The following is a 21,011-nucleotide window of genomic DNA, read 5'->3' as shown; positions in this document are numbered from 1 at the left end:
TCACTGACTAAAACATTGCTCTGTGGAGAGCAGTGGTACAAAACCGGCGGCCTGCAAGATGTATGTATATTTTTCACATTCGTGAAAAACAGTGGAGGTGTTTGTTGTGTGAGAGATGCTTTGCTCTCCAGGATTTCGGCGAGGGTTTGGGCGCTCCTCGCCTCAGGGCGGCGCGGGGCGCGGGCCTCCCTCAGACCCCCCGCGCCGGGCCCGCGGCTCCTCCCGCTCCACGCCCGCCTGAACGCTACCATCTCCTCCTGTGGAACTCCTCTTCCTCCACATCGCTCTCCGCCACCGAGCCCTCCACCACGGTCTCGTCGCTGTCGCTGTCCCACATCTGCTCCCCCATGGTGCTGCCACCCCGCTCCCCACCTCTCCCTCTTCCCCGGTAGCCCCGCGATCGCCCTGAGGGGTGTTCGCCCCGCCCCGCTCCCAACCCCCCCCTGGCGGTCTCCTCAGCGGTGGCGGCCATCTTGTAGGGAGCGGGGCCGGGCATTCAAGATACAGAATTATTAGTAAAGATACTGAAATATTGTTGTTCTTGCAGTATTTGCAGCTGCACTCTTGTACGTAACCCAGTGATCATCTTGAAAATCAGAGGAGCGTTTTCTCTGCCTCAGCCTTGCCTTCCATGTCTGCAGCAGCTGGGCCAGTGCTATTGCCATGGTCACTGCCAGGGTCAAGCTGGTGTGTGGGCAGGCCACAGGGACAGCTGCAGATACAAAAATATATATATATTATATATGTATATACATAAAATATATAAATATGTATTTATATATTATATATAATATATATAAATATATAAAATATATATATATATGGCAGGAAACCTTATGCCATATATATACAAACCCCATAAAGTCCTATAAACCCCTATAAAGTCCAAATTATGATTGTGACTCATGCTAACACTGAACTCGATGATAAAATAAGCATTCCGATTAATTTCTAAATTATATTCCATCACAGAATATTCAGATAAACAAAAACAAAACCAAAAAAATACCCTACTTAAGAAAAAGTATAGAAAACAGGGAAAGATAATAAAGGCTATCTTAAATTACATAACGATTATACATAATTGCTGCAAGTGTGTACAAATTGCTGTTTTGCTTTGACTTAGTCATATCCACATGCAATTATAGCAATTGCAGTTGCACATTACCAAATTACTCCAGAAAGCTTGGTGGTAATGTTTTACTTTTCTGTGAATAAAGGTGAGATGCTCAAGAAAATGCACATTAGGAAAGAAGCTAGCTGGGAATAGGGATATTCAGCAGCAAGTTGTCAGGATTTATGTATATCATGTTGAGAATGCAAAATGTATTATGTGTTAAAAGACTGAGCTGGCATGAATAATTTCCCCACTCATAACAGCTGCTTTGGGTGGAGTTTTCATGGAAACCTTTCATCATCATATCTTTTTTTTTTTTTCAGAATTACGTCAATGCTTTGCAGCACAGTAACTGACATATGGTGTGCCTCGAAATATTTCTAAATGGTGCATGTAAGAAGCAGATTTGGAAAGTCCAATGTGTAAATTGTCCGTAGCAAAATCATTGCAGGTTGTGTCTTGTTTGAAACACGTCAGCCTGGAATTGCTCAGACCTGACAACACAGAATGGCCATGTGAGAGGGGGGTGATGCATTGCCATGAAGGTGTGGGGAGCTGGGGTTTGGCCTCTTCTTGCAGGTAAATAGTGATAGGATTAGAGGGAATGGCTTCAAGTTGCGCCAGGGGAGGTTTAGGCTGGAAATGAGGAGACATTTCTTCTCAGAAAGTGCAGTCAGGCACTGGGACAGGTTGCCCAGGGAGGTGGTGGAGTCACCGTCCCTGTGGGTGTTCAAGGAAAGATTGGACGTGATGCTTAGGGACATGGTTTAGTGGGTGACAGTGGTGGTAGGGGGATGGTTGGACCAGATGATTTCGGAGGTCTCTTCCACCCTTAATAACCCCATGACTCTACATGCAGAGAGGCTGACGAGCCCCGTGTTTCCGTATGGAGGGAAGGCTGCACACGCATAGCTAAGCCTAATAAAACGTCTCGCCTTCGGCAGGAAGCCACAAACCCGCGCACATCGCACTCTGAGAACCAAGGGCCTGCTTCCCACGGCGACCGGGCCGAGGGACCCCGCCGGAGCCGCGGCCGGGCCAACGCCGTGCGGCGGGGCCTGGACGGGGCGAGGCGGCGCGGGGCCGGCCCGTTCCCCTCAGCGCGCCGCGCGGGGGCGGGGCGACCCCGTCGCTCGATCGCCGTATGTAAATAAGCCACCTCCCGCCGCCCAATCAGCAGGCACGGCGAAGGCAGCGCGGCGCCCCATTGGCGGGCGGCCCCGTGGCGAGATGGCGTGTTCGCCGCTCCTGATCGAGACCCGGGCTCCGCGCGCCGTTCGGCGGGCGGTTGCCTCGGCGACGCGGCGCGGGCCGGGCGTGGCGGCCGCTCGCCATTGGCTGCGCGATCGGGCGATGGCGGCGGCCGCGGCGCCGTGCCCCGGGTGTCCTTGCGCGGGGCGGGGCGGCCGCCTCAGTGCGCGGCGCGGCGCGGCGGGACGGGGCCGGCGGGGAGAGGGGACAGGGACGAGGACGGAGCGGGTCTGCTCGGCCCGGAGCGGTGAGGGACGGGGACCGGGAGCGGGCAGAGCGGCCTCCCCGCGGGGCCCGGCGGGTGGGGGTGCCGCAGGGGCAGGGGCAGGGGGAGGTCTGCGGGGCGCCGCCGGGGAACCCTCGTACGTTGGGGATCAGCAGGGCAGGCACCCCGAATTTCGTACCAGGGATCAGCTGTGGAACACTGCCCACGAACGGACAGCCCTTTTTATAACCAAAGAAACGCGTTTTCCCCTGCTGGATTTCCGTGAAGCCATTTCGTGCTTACCAGGACGGGACTTCCAGCTTCGCTTACAAACGTGAGGAAACTTTGAAGAAATGTGTTTTGGGGATGGCGTTTTCCTAGGCCTAACAGCAATTCTTTAATTGCTTTTATAAATTTCGGCAGTTGATATTGTTAGGAGTTGCGTTTATAATTTTAAGCCTCGCAATGTCTCTGTATAGTTATCTGATAAGTGCTGATTTTTAATTTTCCTGAAACAGCGTGGTATTCAGAAGTACCGGTATCTTTGTAGGGTGTTACTAGGCCTTTTGTATTTTAGTTTGTGTTTCAAAATCTTTGGCAGTAAGATATTACTATGGCCATGTCTTTATTTTTCCAGTTAAATGGTACTTTCTGTGCTGCTGAGGAAAAAACATAGTACCACTGCAAAACAGTTTTGTAAGAACATAAATTCACAAAAGAACATGTAGATAAATTCATAAAACGATATTCAGAATATGTTGGTTGGAAAACAAGGGGTAATGTTGACCTTTAAAAGAATTTTGGGGAAAAAAAGGCAAGCAAGCTTTCTTCATTTGAGGACTTTTTTTTTTCCTTCCTTTCAAAGGAAATGGAAAAACTTGTTCATATGGAAGGCAGTACTCTTAATGATGTTACCTAGTACGCTCCATCAGACACTGAAGTCCTGACACCTTCTCTGTGGAAGGATAAAGAAAAATATATTGGTGCTTTTGATGCTTAGTAGGCACTGAGAGGAAGGCAGCCTGACAACCAGGATGATTCTGGCATATTGAGTATCACTGAGCAGATAGGTTTGTTCAATTTATTGGTTTCTACAACAAATGTCATGTTTTTGGTGTCGGAGCACAAGAAATAATAGAAGGACTGTCTCCCTAAAAGCCTGGTGGTTGGATTGTTAATTTCAAGGTAACATGAAAGGATTTCTATCCACTTCAGTGTGATGGTGTGTAGAGCCCTCAATCTGCTATGGAAATCTCCACAGTACTAGGTTGGTACTGACATTTTGTAGTTCAGTATTTAGAAGTACAAGTCAGACTGCTATTTAAATGTCTTTTGAACCTTAGGATGTAGTTATAGGGTTAACATTCATCATAAGAGTGTTAGAAGTTGTTGATTACGTGCAATGAGAAAAGCAAAGTTCCAGTACTAATGTATTTAAGAGACGGTTTTATGGCATTTTGTTTCTACACTATAAAACATGAGTAAATATCCTCAATGAACTTGAAGTCTAAAGGTACAACACAGAGCAAATGGACCAGGATGCAGATTTTGTAAGAGAAGGAGCATCCATGTTCTCAGTTACGTGAAGGAGAGGTGTGAGCATTTTTCCTGAATGTTTGTAATCCATTTAAAGCAAAGGGGATGATGAAATGCATCAGTAACCTGGGAATTAGTTACGGTACAGGGAACTGTTGCAGAATACTGTATTTGAGAAGGATTCGTGTGCTTGAGGTGAAGAAAGAACTGCTTTGAATGTAATTAACTCGAATTAGTGAAGAATATTTATCAGCAAGTAGAGAAGACTCAATCAAAGGAAGGTAACATTGAGATTCCTACTGTTGAAGTTGAGAATTACCAGCAATGGTTTGTTGGTAACTTACATAGTCAAAGTTAGTATCATTTGATAGAAAGAAGTAACAGAATTTAGTGAGTGCTTACATATGCTGGTGGTAAAAACAAGAAGTTGGAGTCAAAATGGTGTTGAAATTGCATGACAGTAGATACTAAACAGAGATACTAAAAAAATGTCAACATTAACAGAGAGTGAAGGAGTGTTGTAAGCAAGGCACTTCGAAGAGATAAGGGAGATGTGTGTTGTGTTTTTTTTAAAGAAAAAAAGTGGACTGAGAAGGCAGAAGCAGATCATACTAAGTTTCAGAATACTAGAAATAAATGTTTTTTGAAGAAAAATTTGGAAATTTGAAGATGAGTCTCCTTACTCATCTGTTACATAGCTGGCTTTGAGACTTCCTGAGAGATGACTTACAAGAATTTATACATCTCTATCCTTTTCCCCTCAAACTCTAATTTGCTTATGTGAAATATTTTTTGTTGTTATTGCAGGTTTGCTAAGTATAGAAAAACAGTCCTGAAAATGTTGTCCAGACTCTTTCGAATGCATGGCCTTTTTGTGGCTTCTCATCCATGGGAAGTCATTGTGGGAACAGTGACTCTCACCATCTGTATGATGTCGATGAAGATGTTCACTGGGAACGATAAGATCTGTGGCTGGAATTACGAGTGCCCAAAACTTGAAGAAGTAAGGATTTAAATTCATGTTATAGTACTTATTGTTAATCAGGTAATTGATGGGTTCCAACAGAGTAAGATTAGGTTGTGATGTATTAGAAGGAGAATAACTGTGGTAAAACTTCTTTATTGCCTGCTTTCCCATACTAGATTTTTAAAGCTGTATGCAAGCAGTGGTGTGCTGCAGAAAGTTTTCATTAAACCTAGAGCATCTCTCCTATGGGAAAAGGCTGAGAGGTGGGACTGTTCAGCCTGGTGAAGAGGAGGCTTAGGGGGATCTTAGCCGTGTCTGTAAATCCCTGAAGGCAGGGTGAAAGAGGACGGATCCAGGCTCTTCTCAGTGGTGCCCAGTGCTAGGACAAGAGGCAGTGGGTGCAGACTGGAACACGGGAGGTTCCCCCTGTACACCAGGCAGCACTTCTGTACTGTGTGGGTGATGGAGCATGGGCACAGGCTGCCCAGAGAGGTTATGGTGTCTCCCTCCTTGGAGGTCTTCAAAAGCCACCTGCCTGGGCATGGTCCTGGGTGCCCTGCTCTCTGTGTCCCTGCTTGGGCAGGGAGTTCAGCCAGATGGACCCAGAGGGCCCTGCCAGCCTCAGCCATTCTGTGATTAAACCTAATATTTTTTTTGTGCATCGTCTTGTGAACAAGGATGTGACATTAATGTTGTTTGCAGAATTTTATTTTTAGGACAGACTAGCACTGATTGATTGTTATTTTATTCAGGGGGGGAAAAAAGCCACCTTCATTATAAGTGCTGCTTCACAAGGGATTTTTTTTATTGTTGTTATTAGTGAAACCTAACAACAAGTTACTTCTAAATGTGAAAACTAACTAAATCCCTTTGTGTTTCATACAGGATGTTCTGAGCAGTGACATCATAATACTGACAATCACACGCTGTATAGCAATCCTTTATATATATTTCCAATTTCAGAACCTAAGGCAACTTGGATCAAAATACATTTTAGGTACTTTATCTGATTTTCTATTTGGTGTATGCATTTTAGTTGTTTGTTTTTTATACTATAAATCAGTAAAGAATGTTAGCATTTTAGTACGTAGATACAGAACAGGTTTACTTTGATCTATGCAGAACATTCTGCTGTCTAGCAAAAAATTGAAATGCAATTTTATAAGAGACGTTGTGCTGGATTATATAAACATTGGAAACACAGTTCTTGAAATAGCTGTTTATTATGCCATAAACTCTAAAAATTAGTGCTGCTTAAGCCAGTTCTCATTTTTGCAGATAATAAATGAGAAGGTTTATGGCTTTTATTTTTCAAAGTCTTGCTTTGAATACTGTACAAATTTTGGATTTAAATATCCTTATAAAAATCGCATCCATATTAGTTTGTACCGCAACTGCTGTTAATGCAGTCTGTGATGAGTTGTCATTCATTTGCATCTAGATTGATCTAGAGGTATCAGTTTTTTTGCTTATTTTGGTTTTGTTTGCCCCCCCCCCATATATGTGTGTATATATATACATATAAATATTTTTGCCTTTTTTTTTTTTTCAAGGTATTGCTGGCCTCTTCACAATCTTCTCAAGTTTTGTTTTTAGTACAGTGGTAATTCACTTCTTGGATAAAGAATTGACAGGTTTAAAGTAAGTAGTGAATTATTGTTCTGGATTTCTTGCTTGAATTTTTTTCTTCAGCAGAGTAAATTTTAAATCTTCAATTTAATTATTAACATTCCTGTTTGTTTTTTGTTTGTTTTCAGTGAAGCTTTACCATTTTTCCTGCTTCTGATTGATCTTTCAAGAGCAAGTGCATTAGCCAAATTTGCACTAAGTTCCAATTCACAGGTTAGTTTTTTTTTTTTCTTTTTGCAGTAGTGCGTTTGCATTTAGTGTTCATAGATGAACAATCCACAGGGAGAGACACACAGGTGAACGTGGTATTAGTGATATGCAAAAAGGATCAGATGTAATCTGTATTCAGTAGTGTCTTTTATCCAGGTCAGTGTTTCAAGTGAAGAATAACATGATACAATCATGTGAGCTAAGTTAATTTTATGTATGAATACTTTATAAGATCAGAACTTCAAACAGCATTGCCTATAGCTCTGTTGATGAGGCTAGAGTTCCAAGACCAAAGTCTTCCATAGAACAGTTACGGATAGGAAAATTATTCTGTAGGGCTCCGGAACAGTATATAAACAGAAGTCTAAAGTTATAATGCTGGTACAGGAAAAAACACATTTCTAGACAAAATCCAGAACAAATATGGCATATTTGTTGGCTACAAATTGTTGTGGCATACACACACAGTCTTGGTCTAATTTTGGAAATCTCCTTGGATATGCTCAAAATCTGCCTGGACGTGGTTGTGGCTGACCTGCAATAGCTGTATCAGGCTGAGCAGGGGGATTGGACCAGATGACCTCCAGAGGTCCGTTCCAACCTAAACCATTCTGTGATACTTCAGTGCAGTTAACACAGCACAATGTGAAGAATCAACAGTACATTTTGCCCACTGTACATGGGAATGTTTATTTCTTAGTATTCTATGTTGTAAAACAAATTAATTTCACTAAAATTACTTTCATACCAATAACATACTTTTCATAGTAATTCAGCATAATATTTGTGACAAAAATATAGTACATTTTTCTATAAATATCATAATATAGTTTATTATATATTCTCTATATATGCAATGTTATTAGTGTTTGCATATTATTATATAATTGCATCCTTCTTTATTTGTTTAAAAAAAATCACAAATACATTTTCACTACAGCTTCTCCTTGATTGAAATCAATCAAATGAGGGAAAAAAAAAAAAAAAACAGGAGTGGACCCCTAGAGTTATCCATGCCTGGTATTTGGAAGAAATCCCTTTCCTTTTGCCAGGGGAAAATTTCAGTATCTTTTAAGCTGAGTCTAGAGAGTTAAAGAAAGAAATATAGTAAAAGTTAGGTTACAGATATCGGGTTAGAAGAACTTTTGAGATGCCATGACATAAGCGGTTTCTATTTTGTCTTAAAGTGTAGAACTCTTTAATCTTCTGAATGTACATTAATTAAAGTCTGTGCTCATCAGTGTCATAGGAGGCTAGAATAGTGATGAACCGAAGATGAAGAATTTGGAAATTTAAATAATCCTGTTGCATAAATAAAGACTGTCAAAGCATAACAGCTTATGAGAAACCAAGCAATTAAAGAATGCATTCTATCATAATAGTTCATTTCTCAATGTCTGCTTTATAAAGCCGTATCACCATAATACTCAATTTACTAATCATGTTATGCGCATTGTACCTTACTTTGATTTTTTTGTCCTTATTGTAATGTAGAGAAATTTTTCCTTTTAGGATGAAGTAAGAGAAAATATTTCACGTGGAATGGCAATTTTAGGCCCCACGTTTACACTGGATGCACTTGTGGAGTGTCTTGTGATTGGTGTTGGTACTATGTCAGGTGAGTGATCAAGTCTGAAGGTCTAAGTCTTGCCAGTTTAAAAAAAAAAGCTGTTGGAATATTAAGTGTTTCAAGAAATGTGTTAACTATGGGAATGGAATGACAATCTATTTGTTTGGCTATTTTGGGGGCAGAGAAAGGGGGAAATGTATGTTGATAAGCAGTTTTCCTGTTTACGTCTAGGAAAAAACTCATTTTGGTATAGCATATGTTTATTTTTTTCTTGTTGTTGTTTTAACTTTTGAATGATTTACACTGCTAGCTCATTTATCTTTATTAAGGGCGTTCTGAACACTTTGACACTTGTGAAAATGCAGGTGGGGCATATATTCTTATTTCCTGAAGACTTAATTGGCTACCTTTTACAAGGGTTTTCAATACATAACTACTATGTTGGTTAACTGATCTTTATTTAGGTAAGGGAAGAGTTTCAAACTTCCAGTGTAAAGCTTTAAAAATCTTAGTAAACTGTAATTATTTTTATTTACATTTACACTTTAAAATTTTTGTGTAAATACATATTGTGCTAGGAATAGGTTAATACAAAATGACAGGGCTTAATATGCTCATTTTTCATTAATCTAGGCAATTCGCTCTATAATCTACAGTACCAATTTAATGGTTTCAGAAACTGTTCTTCAAGTATATAAAAAACCTCTTGCATATTCAAATGTAAAAAAAACTTTTTTTTTTCTGTAGGAGTGCGACAGCTTGAAATTATGTGCTGTTTTGGCTGTATGTCTGTTCTTGCCAACTATTTTGTCTTCATGACCTTCTTTCCAGCTTGTGTATCCTTGGTATTAGAGGTAAGACCCACTTAAAGACAACGATTGAGCTTAGTATTCAGACCCTGCACTTGTGGTAGCCTATGTTTGTCTTCCTTTTGAAGTGAACAGAGGGAATGCACAGAAAGAGTTACTGTGGCTCTGCTGATGGACAGTAACTTGTTAATGCTGCTGTAAACAAGTCACACTCAATGGTCTGAGTTCTTATCTAAAGCAGAGGGGAAAAAAAAAACAGTTTAAATTAATGGCTGTCCAGGGTTTCTCGCTGTTTAAACTCTAATATAGGCTAAACAGTAGACTGTAGACCAATTCTTTATTTTTTTTTAAATCACAAAATCTTTTTTTGGTAAATAAGCTTTAACACTGTATTTCTATTTCATCACTTGCTTGTTCTTCAGATAGCTACTAAATAAGACCTGGTTTTGTTTATTTTTACAGCTTTCCCGAGAGAGTCGTGAAGGACGTCCAATATGGCAGCTTAGCCATTTTGCTCGTGTTCTGGAAGAAGAAGAAAATAAACCAAATCCCGTAACACAGAGGGTCAAAATGATTATGGTTTGTGGCTTTTTTTCACCTGTTATTATGCAGTCAGTAAGGTGTCTCTGGAAAGCTAACAAAGCCTTTGTTTTCTATAGACTAGTGTTCTGCAGTCCATTGCTCTAGCTAACTGTGGTAGTTTTTAGTAACGTCCCATTTACCTACATTTACAGTCTTCTTGCATATGCCATTTCCATATAAAACAACTCTGGCTTTTCGTGTGTACATGTGTTCAGCTTTTTCTTGCTCATCTAATAAGCAGAGGAAGAATGTGCTGGGTGCTAAATGATGTAGACGAAAGGAGGAGAAGATCCTTTAGGTTTAGACTTGTGAGGCATGGGAAACAAAAATGAAAAGAAAACGATTCATTTTAGTAGGTTAGATAACTAACTACAGTTGAAAAAATATTTGTCTTGCTTTTTGTTTTTAATACAGTCGCTGGGTTTGGTTCTTGTTCATGCCCATAGTCGGTGGATAGCAGAACCAACTTCTCAGAACAGTACAGCAGAAAATTCAGTGGGATTGGATGAGAACGCACCAAAGAGAATTGAACCTAATGTTTCACTATGGCAGTTCTACCTTTCTCGGTAAGCAACTTCACATAAGATACCTGTATGTCATGGAATAGGGTGTATTCTCCAGTACTGTAAGGCAATGATCCTTAGGGTGCAACAACAACAAACCTACAGAGCTGACTAGAATTTCTTGAAACTGGAGATGACGTTTCGTAAGAAATACTTCAATATTTTGCTATTCCTTTAGTCTCCTTGAAGTAATAAGAAAGAGATCAGGAGGCAGCTGTGCTGGATGCATCATAATTGGGACTGGAGGGCTGGAGCACCTCTCCTCTGAAGAGAGGCTGAGGAAGCTGGAGCTGTTCAACCTGAGAAGGCTTTGGGGAGACCTTATGGCGGCCTTCCAATACCTAAAGAGGGCCTGGAGAAGAACTCTGTCAGGGATTGTAGTGATAGGACAAGGAGTAATGGTTTTAAACTAAAAGAGGGTAGATGTAGATTAGATATTAGAAAGAAATTCTTTACTGTGAGGATGGTGAGGCACTGGAACAGGTTGCCTAGAGAAGGTGTGGATGTGCACTTCCCAACACAAAGTGTTCAAAGCCAGGTTGGATGGGGCTTTGAGCAACCTCATGGTTGAGGTCTCTGACCATGGCAGGGGGGTTGGAAATAGATGGTATTTACAGTCCCTTCCAACCCAAACTATTCTGATACTATGATAACACCATCTTTTCCCAACAACCCTGTCATTTTTCAGAGCACACTGAAAAGTTAAGCTTTCTGACTGATCTAGTATCATTATTTCTGCAGTTTCTGACCATTCACACAAAAGTACAAAAAGAGATCCATGTCACTATTGCTTTTCCTTCAGCTCATCTGAAAGCTGAGCAGCTGTGGTTCTGTATTCTGAGAATTCAGAAGTGTATCTTATAGGCTGTTTTCCTCCCTCTCAGAAATTCAGCTTGCACTATAGTAGTCATTAGTGACAGAGGATGATAATTGATTGACTCTTTCTACTTAATTATTGGGAGATAGGTATTAAATGAATATGATTTACCTGTTGAATAGTGATTATTGTAGTCATTTATTTTACTGTGACTGCTTTTTAACTAAGATTTTGTAAATAGTTAATGAAATCTGAAAATACATATCCTAATAATACAAAGAAAAAATTCTCTACCCTGAACTAGCATACTTGAATTCCCTGTTAGAAAATGTGTTTTGACTGGCATCTGAATAAGTGTATAAATGATGATCAAACTACTATCCTTTCTAAAAGAAGGGGGTGTCAGAACGTTGTTAAAACACACAAATCATATCATACATTTAATTCTTGATTTTTGTCCCTTTTTAGAATGGCCAGTATGGATATTGAGCAAGTAATCACTCTCGGATTAGCCCTTCTCCTTGCAGTGAAATACATTTTTTTTGAGCAAGCAGAGACTGAATCCACGCTTTCACTGAAGAATCCCATAATATCTCCAGTGATGGTCCAGAAGAAGGTCCCTGAGAATTGTTGCAGGAAACAATCTGGACTTTTGAAAAACAATCAGAAATCTAACACAGTAGAAGCAGCTTTTGTTCCCAGAGATGACAATGGTAATTTTCAGCATCTGAATCTCTTGCTGAGTCTTTGCAACAAATAATGAAAATCTGTATTAGCATGTTATATTTGGAAATGAAACCTAAGATTTTTGTAAACCAAAGTTCATTTTAATTGTCTTTATGCAGCAGAAGTCATAAAACCTGTATTAGCAGAGTCATCAACCAAGGCTACGTTTGTAGTTGGCAGCAGCACCCCTGTGGAAACTACCTCAGTTATTAATAGAAAAGAGGAGGAAATCGAGTTACCTAAAGAACCTCGTTCTATTGAGGAATGTGTTCGTATTCTTGGAAATGCAGAGGTATGGAAAAAAAACTTTTTGTTTTATAGCCTCTGACAAAATCTGATTTAAGAATTTGTGCAGTTCATTTTCTGGCTTCTAAATGATCCCATTGATTGTAATATTAAAGAGTTACATGGCTTTAAGAACTTGGAGGGGAGGTGGAGAACACAAACCCCTTTCAGAAGTTATTTCTGCTCCAGTCAGTTTCTGTTGCATTTATTTCTTCAATAGAGATGAGGAAAACAGATAAGTGTATGTTTTTGAAGTTTTACGTGAAAAGTCTTCTATTACGATTCTCTCTCCAAGATGGGGCTGGAGAGAAGAAGCAGCTTCATCGTTCATGGCATACCAAGTACTTGAGGTTTCATTAAGTTCAGTTATAAGAGGGTGTAAAAAGTTTTATAGTAGGCCAGGATATGATCAAAAAGCTGACATTGGCAGTTTGTTTCTTTAGACAGGATCTGATTGCGTCAAAGTAAAGTTACCTTCTTTCATTTGGAAACGTTTAAAAGGATTTTCACCAACAGAATCTATACTTACTCTATCTATCCTTTACATTTCCAGAAGGGAGCAAAATTCCTCACTGATGCTGAGGTTATCAGCTTAGTTAATGCTAAGCATATTCCTGCATACAAACTGGAAACCTTGATGGAAACTCAGGAGCGAGGCGTGTCCATTCGCAGACAAATGTTATCACAGAAACTCCCTGAACCTTCTTCCCTGCAATATCTTCCTTATAGGAACTATAATTATTCTTTGGTAAGTATAAAGCAGACAAGTAAAATTCACTGTGAACAGTTTTCAAAACCTATGAAACATCTGCTTGAAGTGATGAGTATGAACTAACAAGAAGCTTGGTCAAAACTGATATTTTAAAAAAAAAAGGGCAAACATAAGGCACTAGCTTCTATTGCTTCAATGTTTTTAAACCTAGAGAGGTAGGTTAGTTTTGTAGCTTACCCAAAAATATTTCCAACCAAGATATGCAGTTGCCTTATCTCATAAATAAGTAATTCTGCCAATACTGAGTATGAGTTCAGTTGAATGAATATTATTACACTGAGCTCAAGTTAAAATAAAAGTTAATTTAAAAGTCACTTAACGCTATTAAATTTTGAAGAGCATTTAAGACTTAGTAAGATTCAATAGATCTGTCAAATACTTAATTTTAACAGTATTATTTATTGAAAATTATAGCTACAACTCTTAGAGCTGGGAATTGTTTGCTTCATCCATAGGATTGTGGGTTTCTAGCTAAGATAACTTGCTAAGTCACATAAACAGTTTGTAGCATGATACTGTGCCGCTCAGCTGGTAACCTTACTGATACCTTTTCGTATTATTTTTTGCAAGGTTATGGGAGCTTGCTGTGAAAATGTGATTGGCTATATGCCTATTCCTGTAGGCGTAGCAGGACCATTGTATCTGGATAACAAAGAGTTTCAGGTTCCGATGGCAACAACAGAAGGATGTCTTGTAGCAAGCACCAACAGAGGATGTAGAGCAATATGTGTAAGTACCATTTGACAAGCTTAAACTGTCTGTAAAGCATGTTTGAGGGTGATAAAAGGCGTATTTTTGACTTAATAATAGCTAAAACTCAGTTTCAGCAATCTTACTTTGTTTCCTTTCTGCTTTGATTTGTAGCTTGGTGGAGGAGCAAGTAGCCGCATTCTAGCAGATGGGATGACTCGAGGACCTGTTGTAAGGCTGCCCAGCGCTTGCCAGGCTGCAGAAGTGAAGGCTTGGCTCGAAAGCCCTGAAGGCTTTAAAATAGTGAAAGAAGCTTTTGACAGCACTAGTAGGTTAGTACAGTGGTTATTGTGGCCTTATTTCCTGATACAAGACTTCTGTGAATGGTAGAAAGCTCCTAATTGTATTTCCGCATGCTGCAGTGCAGGAAATGGCACGTTCATTTTGCCTGTCCCATGTAGTGTGCATCTAAGAAAACAGAAGTAACTCTGGCTATACAGCTAGGCTAGTAATAAACACTTTACGATAAGTGGTAAACAATTGGGTCATATCAACAAATACCCTTGCACTGTATATTACTTAATGAATTATTTATTTTGTCTAAACATTTAAAAACCATTAAAGCTCTAAAGCTCAGTTGTATTTTTAGTAGTTCTATACTAAAAGTAATTTAAAGTCTGGAATTGAGTCCTTCTGATAATATTACTAACGTGAAGGTTCCAGAGAATACAGGGTAAACTAAAACTAGGACAGAAACATTTAAAAAATGTAAAACTGTATTAAGAATAAGTTTATTTCAAACCCTAGAGTTTCTTCTAAGATTTAGGATTACTTGCTTTGTTAAGGAAATCTTTCTGTAAATCTTCCTAATCAGTTTTGTTTCTTACTGATCCTACAAGTGTTGACCATGGACATGCATGTATTTTGGTGATAATCAACTCATGCTGCTGTTTAAATGCAGTATTTCCCAGTTCTTGTTTGCCCTTACTCTGTAGGAACTTTGATTTATGGAGCTTGCACCATTGCTGAAGATGGAAGAGATTTTGCCTTGCTGTAAAACTGACATAAAATTTTCCAAGGTCTAGAAAGCATAGAAGGCAACCAATGCTCTCAGGAGCAGTACACTTTAAAGTATTTACTTAAGAGAACTATATGCATGGTAGCTGAAGATTTTTTTCCTGTGCTGAGGGAGGAAAAGAACAGATTGCAGATAGTGCTGATAACTACGCTGTGCTATGATTTACTGTCATTTTGCTACTTAAAATTCTCAAGGATTAAACTAGTTTTTAGTAATCATTACATTTTCTTGCAGGTTTGCCCGCCTACAAAAACTTCTCATAAGTTTGGCTGGTCGGAACCTTTATATCCGCTTTCAGTCAAGAACAGGGGATGCAATGGGAATGAATATGATTTCCAAAGTAAGGTTCAGACCCTATAAGTCTTTTCAATAAATGTATATTTCTATTAAAATAAATTGTGTGCTATTAATTTGTGATTACCTGGTATGTGAAGATGGAAAGTGAAAAACAAGATGCAGCTCTGTTTGCAGTGCTATAAAACGTTACATATATATATATGTGTGTGTGTATATATATATATGTACTATATATATATAAATGCTTGCTCTTTTTGAGCATAAACAAGAAGAGGATGAGAACAACAGAAGAAAAAAAGGTTAAAGTAATTTTGTATTTTAGTTTTTTTTAAATAAAGTATTCTTGATAATATAGAAGTTAAGCTGCTTATTCTGTTGTTTTGGGCCAAAGATTTATTTTATCCATCAGTAATTAATCTGTTACTGTGTTTATCACTTTTTCTAAATAAAGGATGAGGAATCTGGTAAGTGGCAGCAGGATGGTGTGGTCTTTATTTTTTTAAAATATGAATGTGGAAGACCATTAAACAGCACATCCTACGTGTCGCGTCTGAGATAGACTTTGACTGCTGGTTCTATATAAAGGTTCTATATAAAATTTCTTAGAACCATTACAGAAATGAGTCTGTCCGTAGATAAGTACTAAATATAGCAGACCTTCTGTCTGATTTCCTAGTGCAGAGAAGCTCTTCCCTACTGCATTCAAAATGAGTTAATTTCTTGCCTGTCATGTTTGACTTGGTTCATGCTGTATCTCTAGTATGGGAAACGTATGCCTATTCTCCTGGAATGTGTCCAGAGAATCCATACGTACTGGCAAGAACCCAGTGCTGTTTGTTATTCTCTATGTAATTCTCAGCATGTAGAGAAAGGATGGTGATTGTGCTACCATATGTGCCTGTTTCAGGTTTCCTGGGGAATTCTGTTCTTTTCCTCAGCTGTAATTAGTGATCTGATTAGACTTAATCTGATCTTGCTATTCCAGTGTTCTTGAGTAGCTTGCTTTGCAACCGTAATTGATACGCTAACATTTAATGATACATACCTGTTTCTATTTTAACAGGGTACTGAAAAAGCTCTGGCAAGACTGAATGAAGAGTTTCCGGATCTTCAGGTTATAGCTATCAGCGGTAACTACTGTACAGACAAAAAACCCGCTGCTATAAACTGGATAGAAGGAAGAGGGAAGTCTGTTGTCTGTGAAGCAGTCATTCCAGCCAAAGTTGTTAAAGAAGTAGGTGTCTGCATTCTTTTTACTGAATTTGGTTCATAAAAATATATGCATTTTATAAACCGATACATATTTTAAGTCATAAATATTAACTGTTAGTTGTGTTCCTTGTAAAATTATTTCCTGCTTGTATTTTCAGACTATTGCTGTACAATACATCACTTCCCCTGAGAATCTCATAGATTATATATTCTTTTTTCTTTCACTGTCTTTTCAAAGATAATGTGCTATATATTTAATCTAGTCGAAGGCATTAGGAATTTCACTTTTTTTCCTTCGAAAAATTATACCACAGTTTGATAGACTTTTACAGATTAAACTCGGTAATTTTGATCAATTCACTCATCTGTTGTCATTTGCGCAACCATGGCATTCTTGTCAAAGTTTATATACCCCCTACTACAGGAGAAACTGACGATTAAGTGGTTCCACTTATTCCAAAGCTGCTTTACTGTCTTGCATGATTTTGAACAAAAATAAAAGTAGGCATCTATGACAGTGATTGAGCCAAATTTCCAAATGGAAGCAAACGAGATTGGGGGGAGGGCTGATTAACATGAAACGGGGTATTTCTACTCCCGATTAAGGAACAACCTATCACTTTGTTTAGGTACTGAAGACAACTACCGAAGATATAGTTGAAGTGAATATAAACAAAAATTTGGTGGGTTCTGCTATGGCTGGTAGCATAGGTGGCTACAACGCACATGCAGCAAACATTGTTACAGCTATCTACATTGCCTGTGGTCAGGTAAGTTTATTTATACCTAATGGTCTTTTCTTTAGTAGAGTAGCTCTTAACTGAACACTTCAGTTGAATGTGTTTTTTGCTTTTTTTTCTCCCTCCTGATCTAAAGGATGCTGCACAGAATGTGGGCAGCTCTAATTGCATCACTTTGATGGAGCGGACTGGTGCCACCAATGAAGACCTGTACATCAGCTGTACGATGCCATCTATAGAAATAGGAACTGTTGGCGGAGGCACCAACTTGCTACCGCAGCAGGCCTGTTTGCAGGTATAAAGCAGGAAGCTTCCTGAATCAAAGCCTGCTTTCACATTGTTTTTATTATGTTCCACTGTTGTTGTGGGAATTGGCCCTCTTGAAACTTGGTGGACTTGACATGAAAATTATACATTTATCTACTTATTTTCATGTATCTAGCTCTTAAAGTTTAAATTAACATTAAAGAAATTTAAAGCTAGTTGATTAGATGTAATTTGTAAAGACTTGAATATTAAAATTTAGCATAAATTTACTTAGTTTTCACAGTGTAATACAGCATGTTTTTTCCCTCCAGATGTTAGGGGTTCAAGGTGCAAGCCAAGATAACCCTGGTGAGAATGCCCGTCAGCTTGCTAAAATTGTATGTGCTACAGTGATGGCTGGAGAGTTATCTCTAATGGCAGCTCTTGCTGCTGGGCATCTAGTCAAAAGCCACATGACCCACAACAGGTAAGAATTTTCCTGTCTTTCTCTGCTGTTTGTCCTTTTTACAAGTACACACGATCAATAACAATTATATTAATATTTGTAACATACAGCAACAGTCTGTCACTTTAATGTAACTGATTTGGTTATCTTACTGTTTTTATCAGGTCAAAAATAAATCTGCAAGATCTGCAAGGAACCTGCGCCAAGAAGGCAGCTTGAATACTAAAGCTTTGAAATGAAGAATTGTTCCACCAACTGACTAGGCGCACAGAAAAAAAATAATGTAATCTGTGAAGTTTAGAATGAAAATCACCTTTGATTCAGATTTCTGGGGATGATAAACTGAGAGATAATGGACTTGCGTGAGACTATTTCTTCAGTGGTTAGAGATAACTTCATGAAAGAAGTCCTGTCAGCTGTCTGGAACATAGCTTTGGAATTCTCACGCTTACACATCATCTTCTGAAGGGTCAGTCCCATGTTTTTACAAGTTGACATTACTTCAACTTGTAAACTCCTAGTAACTACCAAGGTGAAAAGTGATATGTACTTTGTACAGTTGTTTGTTTTGTTGTTGGTGGCTTTTTTCTTTTTTTGTTGGTTGGTTTGTCCAACCTTGGCTTGAATGCATTGGTCCTTCTTAAAGTGATGGCAAACCTGATCACTTTCCATGAACTCCCAGTTTTAATTTCTTTCAGATGTTAAAGTTAGGTCTTTAGCTACGAGACATTTTTATTAAATCACAGTAGCTTTATAGAAACCTCTGTCAATATACAGTACTTATTTGCTGCTGCTTCAGCTAAGCAGCATTCAATGTTGTAACTCTACAATTTAGGTTATTCCTTTAAAGAAAACTTGTGACCTACGAAGTGCTGACCTGTTAAATATAATATGTACTGAAGTGGGGAAAATATCTTAACTGTTGTCATTTTCTTCAGGTACAAAAAATTGAAACTGATTACATGTCAGAGCATAATAATTTAAGCAAATGCAGCTTCTTGAACTTCTTGATTAGGAGTGCATTCAAACAACAAAAGTCAGTAACAGATGTTTACACTTCTTAAAAGAGGTCTCTTAATGTACAATGTGTTTGCATATTGCTAAATGTTTTTTGTTCTTAGTGTTTGGCACTTATTCCCCAGGAATAGGTGTGTATCCACTGCTTACGCCGAGATAAAATGAAGCCAGAAAATCATACTGTTCTTTAATGCTAAAGGGTTTTTTTAATGTTTTAATTCTTTTAAAACCTTCTTTTTGGGGGGTGGGGTGGGGGGGGGTGGGGAGTATTTATTTAAGAAGTCTTTTTTTAAATGAAAAGTACTAATCAAAGGAATTCAGTGAAATGACATGTTAATACAGCAGATTTTTGTATTAAAATATTGTACTTGGACCAGTGAAGCAGTCTCAGGTGTTCTTAATGTAATAGAGAAAACAATTGTATTCTAGTTTGATTCACTTTTTGGAAGATTGTTAAATGCCCTGCCCTGTCTAGTTGATCACAGGAGGGAAATTGTTAATATGCTTGATGATGATTTTTAGGGGGAGAGGGGTGGAAGGGGATTTGGGGTGGAATCAGTGGATTGGACTAGCTGGATTTCTTAGAGGACTGCAGTGGCATTTTTCATGGGGTGACTAGCAGAGGTGCTCTTCAAAGTGCAACTTCGATATAAATCATGATGAGTTGTTTTGTAGTACATCACCAAATTAATATTACTGTAATGAGCTCATAAAGCTACTGTGCAAGCATGAAGTCATACATGCTAGATATGCTATGATAGCATGTAAATACCATGAATGTTTATCTTCCTGCAGTATTGTTGTTAATAGCTACCATTTTATTTAAGGAGGAACTACTTGGTTTCTATGTTCATTCAGTGAGCTTATTTAAAGTAACACTGTACTGGCAATAAATGGTGGTTCAGTGTTCATTTTGGTGGATTTAACTGACATTCTGTCTTGCAGAATTAACATTTTGTATTATTACTAAATTGTGTACATTTTGGTACAGAACTACTTTTTCAGTTTCCGTAAAACAGTGGAAAACTTAACTGGTTTAATTGTGATATTTTAAGGTTATCTTATGACACTGATCTTATTAAGCAACATAAAATGAAGCTTAAGGACTGCAATACAGTACTCAACACAGTGGGGATATGATACTAGAATATTTTATTGCAGAAGCCTGTAAACATTAAATAAAATAAAAGTTAAATTATGTGGTTTGTCCATTTCATTTCAGCATTAGCAGTACCTTTTGTTGAGGCTTATTTGTGTGCTTCTTTTGTCTCCCACAAAATTGTTAAATTCTACTTCTGGCAGTTTCTCATGCGTCCACCAAAATAAAAGTTTCAAAGCTACGTTTTAATCTTTTAAGTTACTACCTGAATTTTAAATACAGCTTTCACACAGAAAGTGTATTTTTATTGAAATAGGCAGTACTGCCTATGTTCTTGCAAGACGTGTTAGTGTGGAAGAATAAAAGAACAGGTTAGTACTACATCAACAACTGCCTGATAACACAAGCTCTGCTATTGTGCATTTCCTTTAGAACATTAAAAGAACAGATCTGATCTTTATATAAGTATTTTTCCTTTTCCTTGTCTGTTTGATCTTGGTCATGTCCATCATTCTGTAATCAAGCAGACAAAGCAATCTGCATTCTTTTCCAGTCTCCTCAGTGCTATGCGTTTTATACCAGAATCAGAGGTTACCATTTCATATCTGTTAAAGTTTAGGGAACTACAGGATTCCTATTTCACCGCCTGCAGTAGGGTATTTCAACACCACTGCAAAATATATGTACTTTCCATGATAAAACCAACTCAGCTGTCTAGAATCAAGTTCCAAAACATGCAGCAAACTAAATGCTACATTATTACAATTATTGTAGTTTTTCAAATACTTTAAAATCCTGGCAAAGAAAAATTGTAAAAGCTGTTTGACAGCTAGTTTGCTTCCCCTTTTACTTCCTTTTGTGTCCTGATCCTGCTTTCATCCCTGTTACACCACCTCCCATTCCTGCTGCCTGACAAAGTTTTGGAGTTGTGAGGCTGGGGAGTGCTGCAGCTCCAGCTGCCACTAATTACACTTTTTTGTTTTTTGGTCCACTTTGATTTCAGCCAGACTAAGAAGTTATCAATGAAGCGTCCCTTATCTAATCTTACTGGCAGGACAGGTAGCTTTGCTCACACATTGAGGGGGTGCAGGCCATGTTCATATCTAATGTAGGTGTGCTGCCAGAAG

The 21,011-nt window shown here is 38.7% G+C and overlaps 2 protein-coding genes across 5 annotated transcripts in view; one reads left to right on the top strand and one right to left on the bottom strand.

Moving 5' to 3' along the window:
- Positions 1–2,380, bottom strand: part of ANKRD31 (ankyrin repeat domain 31) — a 69,306-nt gene extending 66,926 nt beyond the window's left edge. Inside the window, exon 1 of one of the 2 annotated variants that reach the window (XM_080573593.1) lies at positions 249–2,380. In XM_080573593.1, the coding sequence (XP_080429719.1) occupies positions 249–496 (248 nt within the window). In that variant the 5' untranslated portion in view covers positions 497–2,380. The remainder of the gene's footprint in view (positions 1–248) is intronic. The other variant, XM_080573594.1, reaches the window with a different exon arrangement.
- Positions 2,381–2,484: 104 nt separating this feature from the next.
- On the top strand, positions 2,485–19,983 carry HMGCR (3-hydroxy-3-methylglutaryl-CoA reductase). 3 transcript variants are annotated; one of them, XM_080573598.1, is made up of 20 exons: positions 2,485–2,615; positions 4,917–5,112; positions 5,962–6,073; positions 6,630–6,717; positions 6,834–6,918; positions 8,428–8,533; positions 9,233–9,339; positions 9,757–9,873; positions 10,291–10,442; positions 11,725–11,969; positions 12,105–12,274; positions 12,821–13,015; positions 13,610–13,768; positions 13,904–14,061; positions 15,042–15,147; positions 16,168–16,338; positions 16,946–17,086; positions 17,193–17,351; positions 17,635–17,789; positions 17,933–19,983. In XM_080573598.1, the coding sequence occupies exons 2-20, from the start codon at positions 4,948–4,950 to the stop codon at positions 17,985–17,987; spliced, it is 2,646 nt and encodes an 881-aa protein (XP_080429724.1). In that variant the 5' UTR covers positions 2,485–2,615; positions 4,917–4,947; the 3' UTR covers positions 17,988–19,983. The 3 variants fall into 3 exon arrangements, with proteins under 3 accessions (XP_080429724.1, XP_080429722.1, XP_080429723.1); XM_080573596.1 differs by having other exon boundaries at positions 12,102–12,274; XM_080573597.1 differs by lacking the exon at positions 2,485–2,615 and adding an exon at positions 2,782–2,907 and having other exon boundaries at positions 12,102–12,274.
- The last annotated feature ends 1,028 nt before the right edge of the window (positions 19,984–21,011 follow it).

This window comes from Anser brachyrhynchus, assembly GCF_964034855.1.
Source record: "Anser brachyrhynchus genome assembly, chromosome: Z".
NCBI classification, from domain to species: Eukaryota; Metazoa; Chordata; class Aves; order Anseriformes; family Anatidae; genus Anser; species Anser brachyrhynchus.
This window is presented reverse-complemented; position numbering and strand designations above follow the sequence as displayed.

What these genes read in the sequence shown, in the direction of transcription:
- HMGCR (XM_080573596.1), top strand. Translation starts at nt 4,948, where the DNA reads ATGTTGTCCAGACTCTTTCGAATGCATGGCCTTTTTGTGGCTTCTCAT. An exon ending in AGTGCCCAAAACTTGAAGAA is followed by an intron (nt 5,113 to 5,961) that starts GTAAGGATTTAA and finishes TGTTTCATACAG; the next exon opens with GATGTTCTGAGCAGTGACAT. An exon ending in GTGTATCCTTGGTATTAGAG is followed by an intron (nt 9,340 to 9,756) that starts GTAAGACCCACT and finishes TTATTTTTACAG; the next exon opens with CTTTCCCGAGAGAGTCGTGA.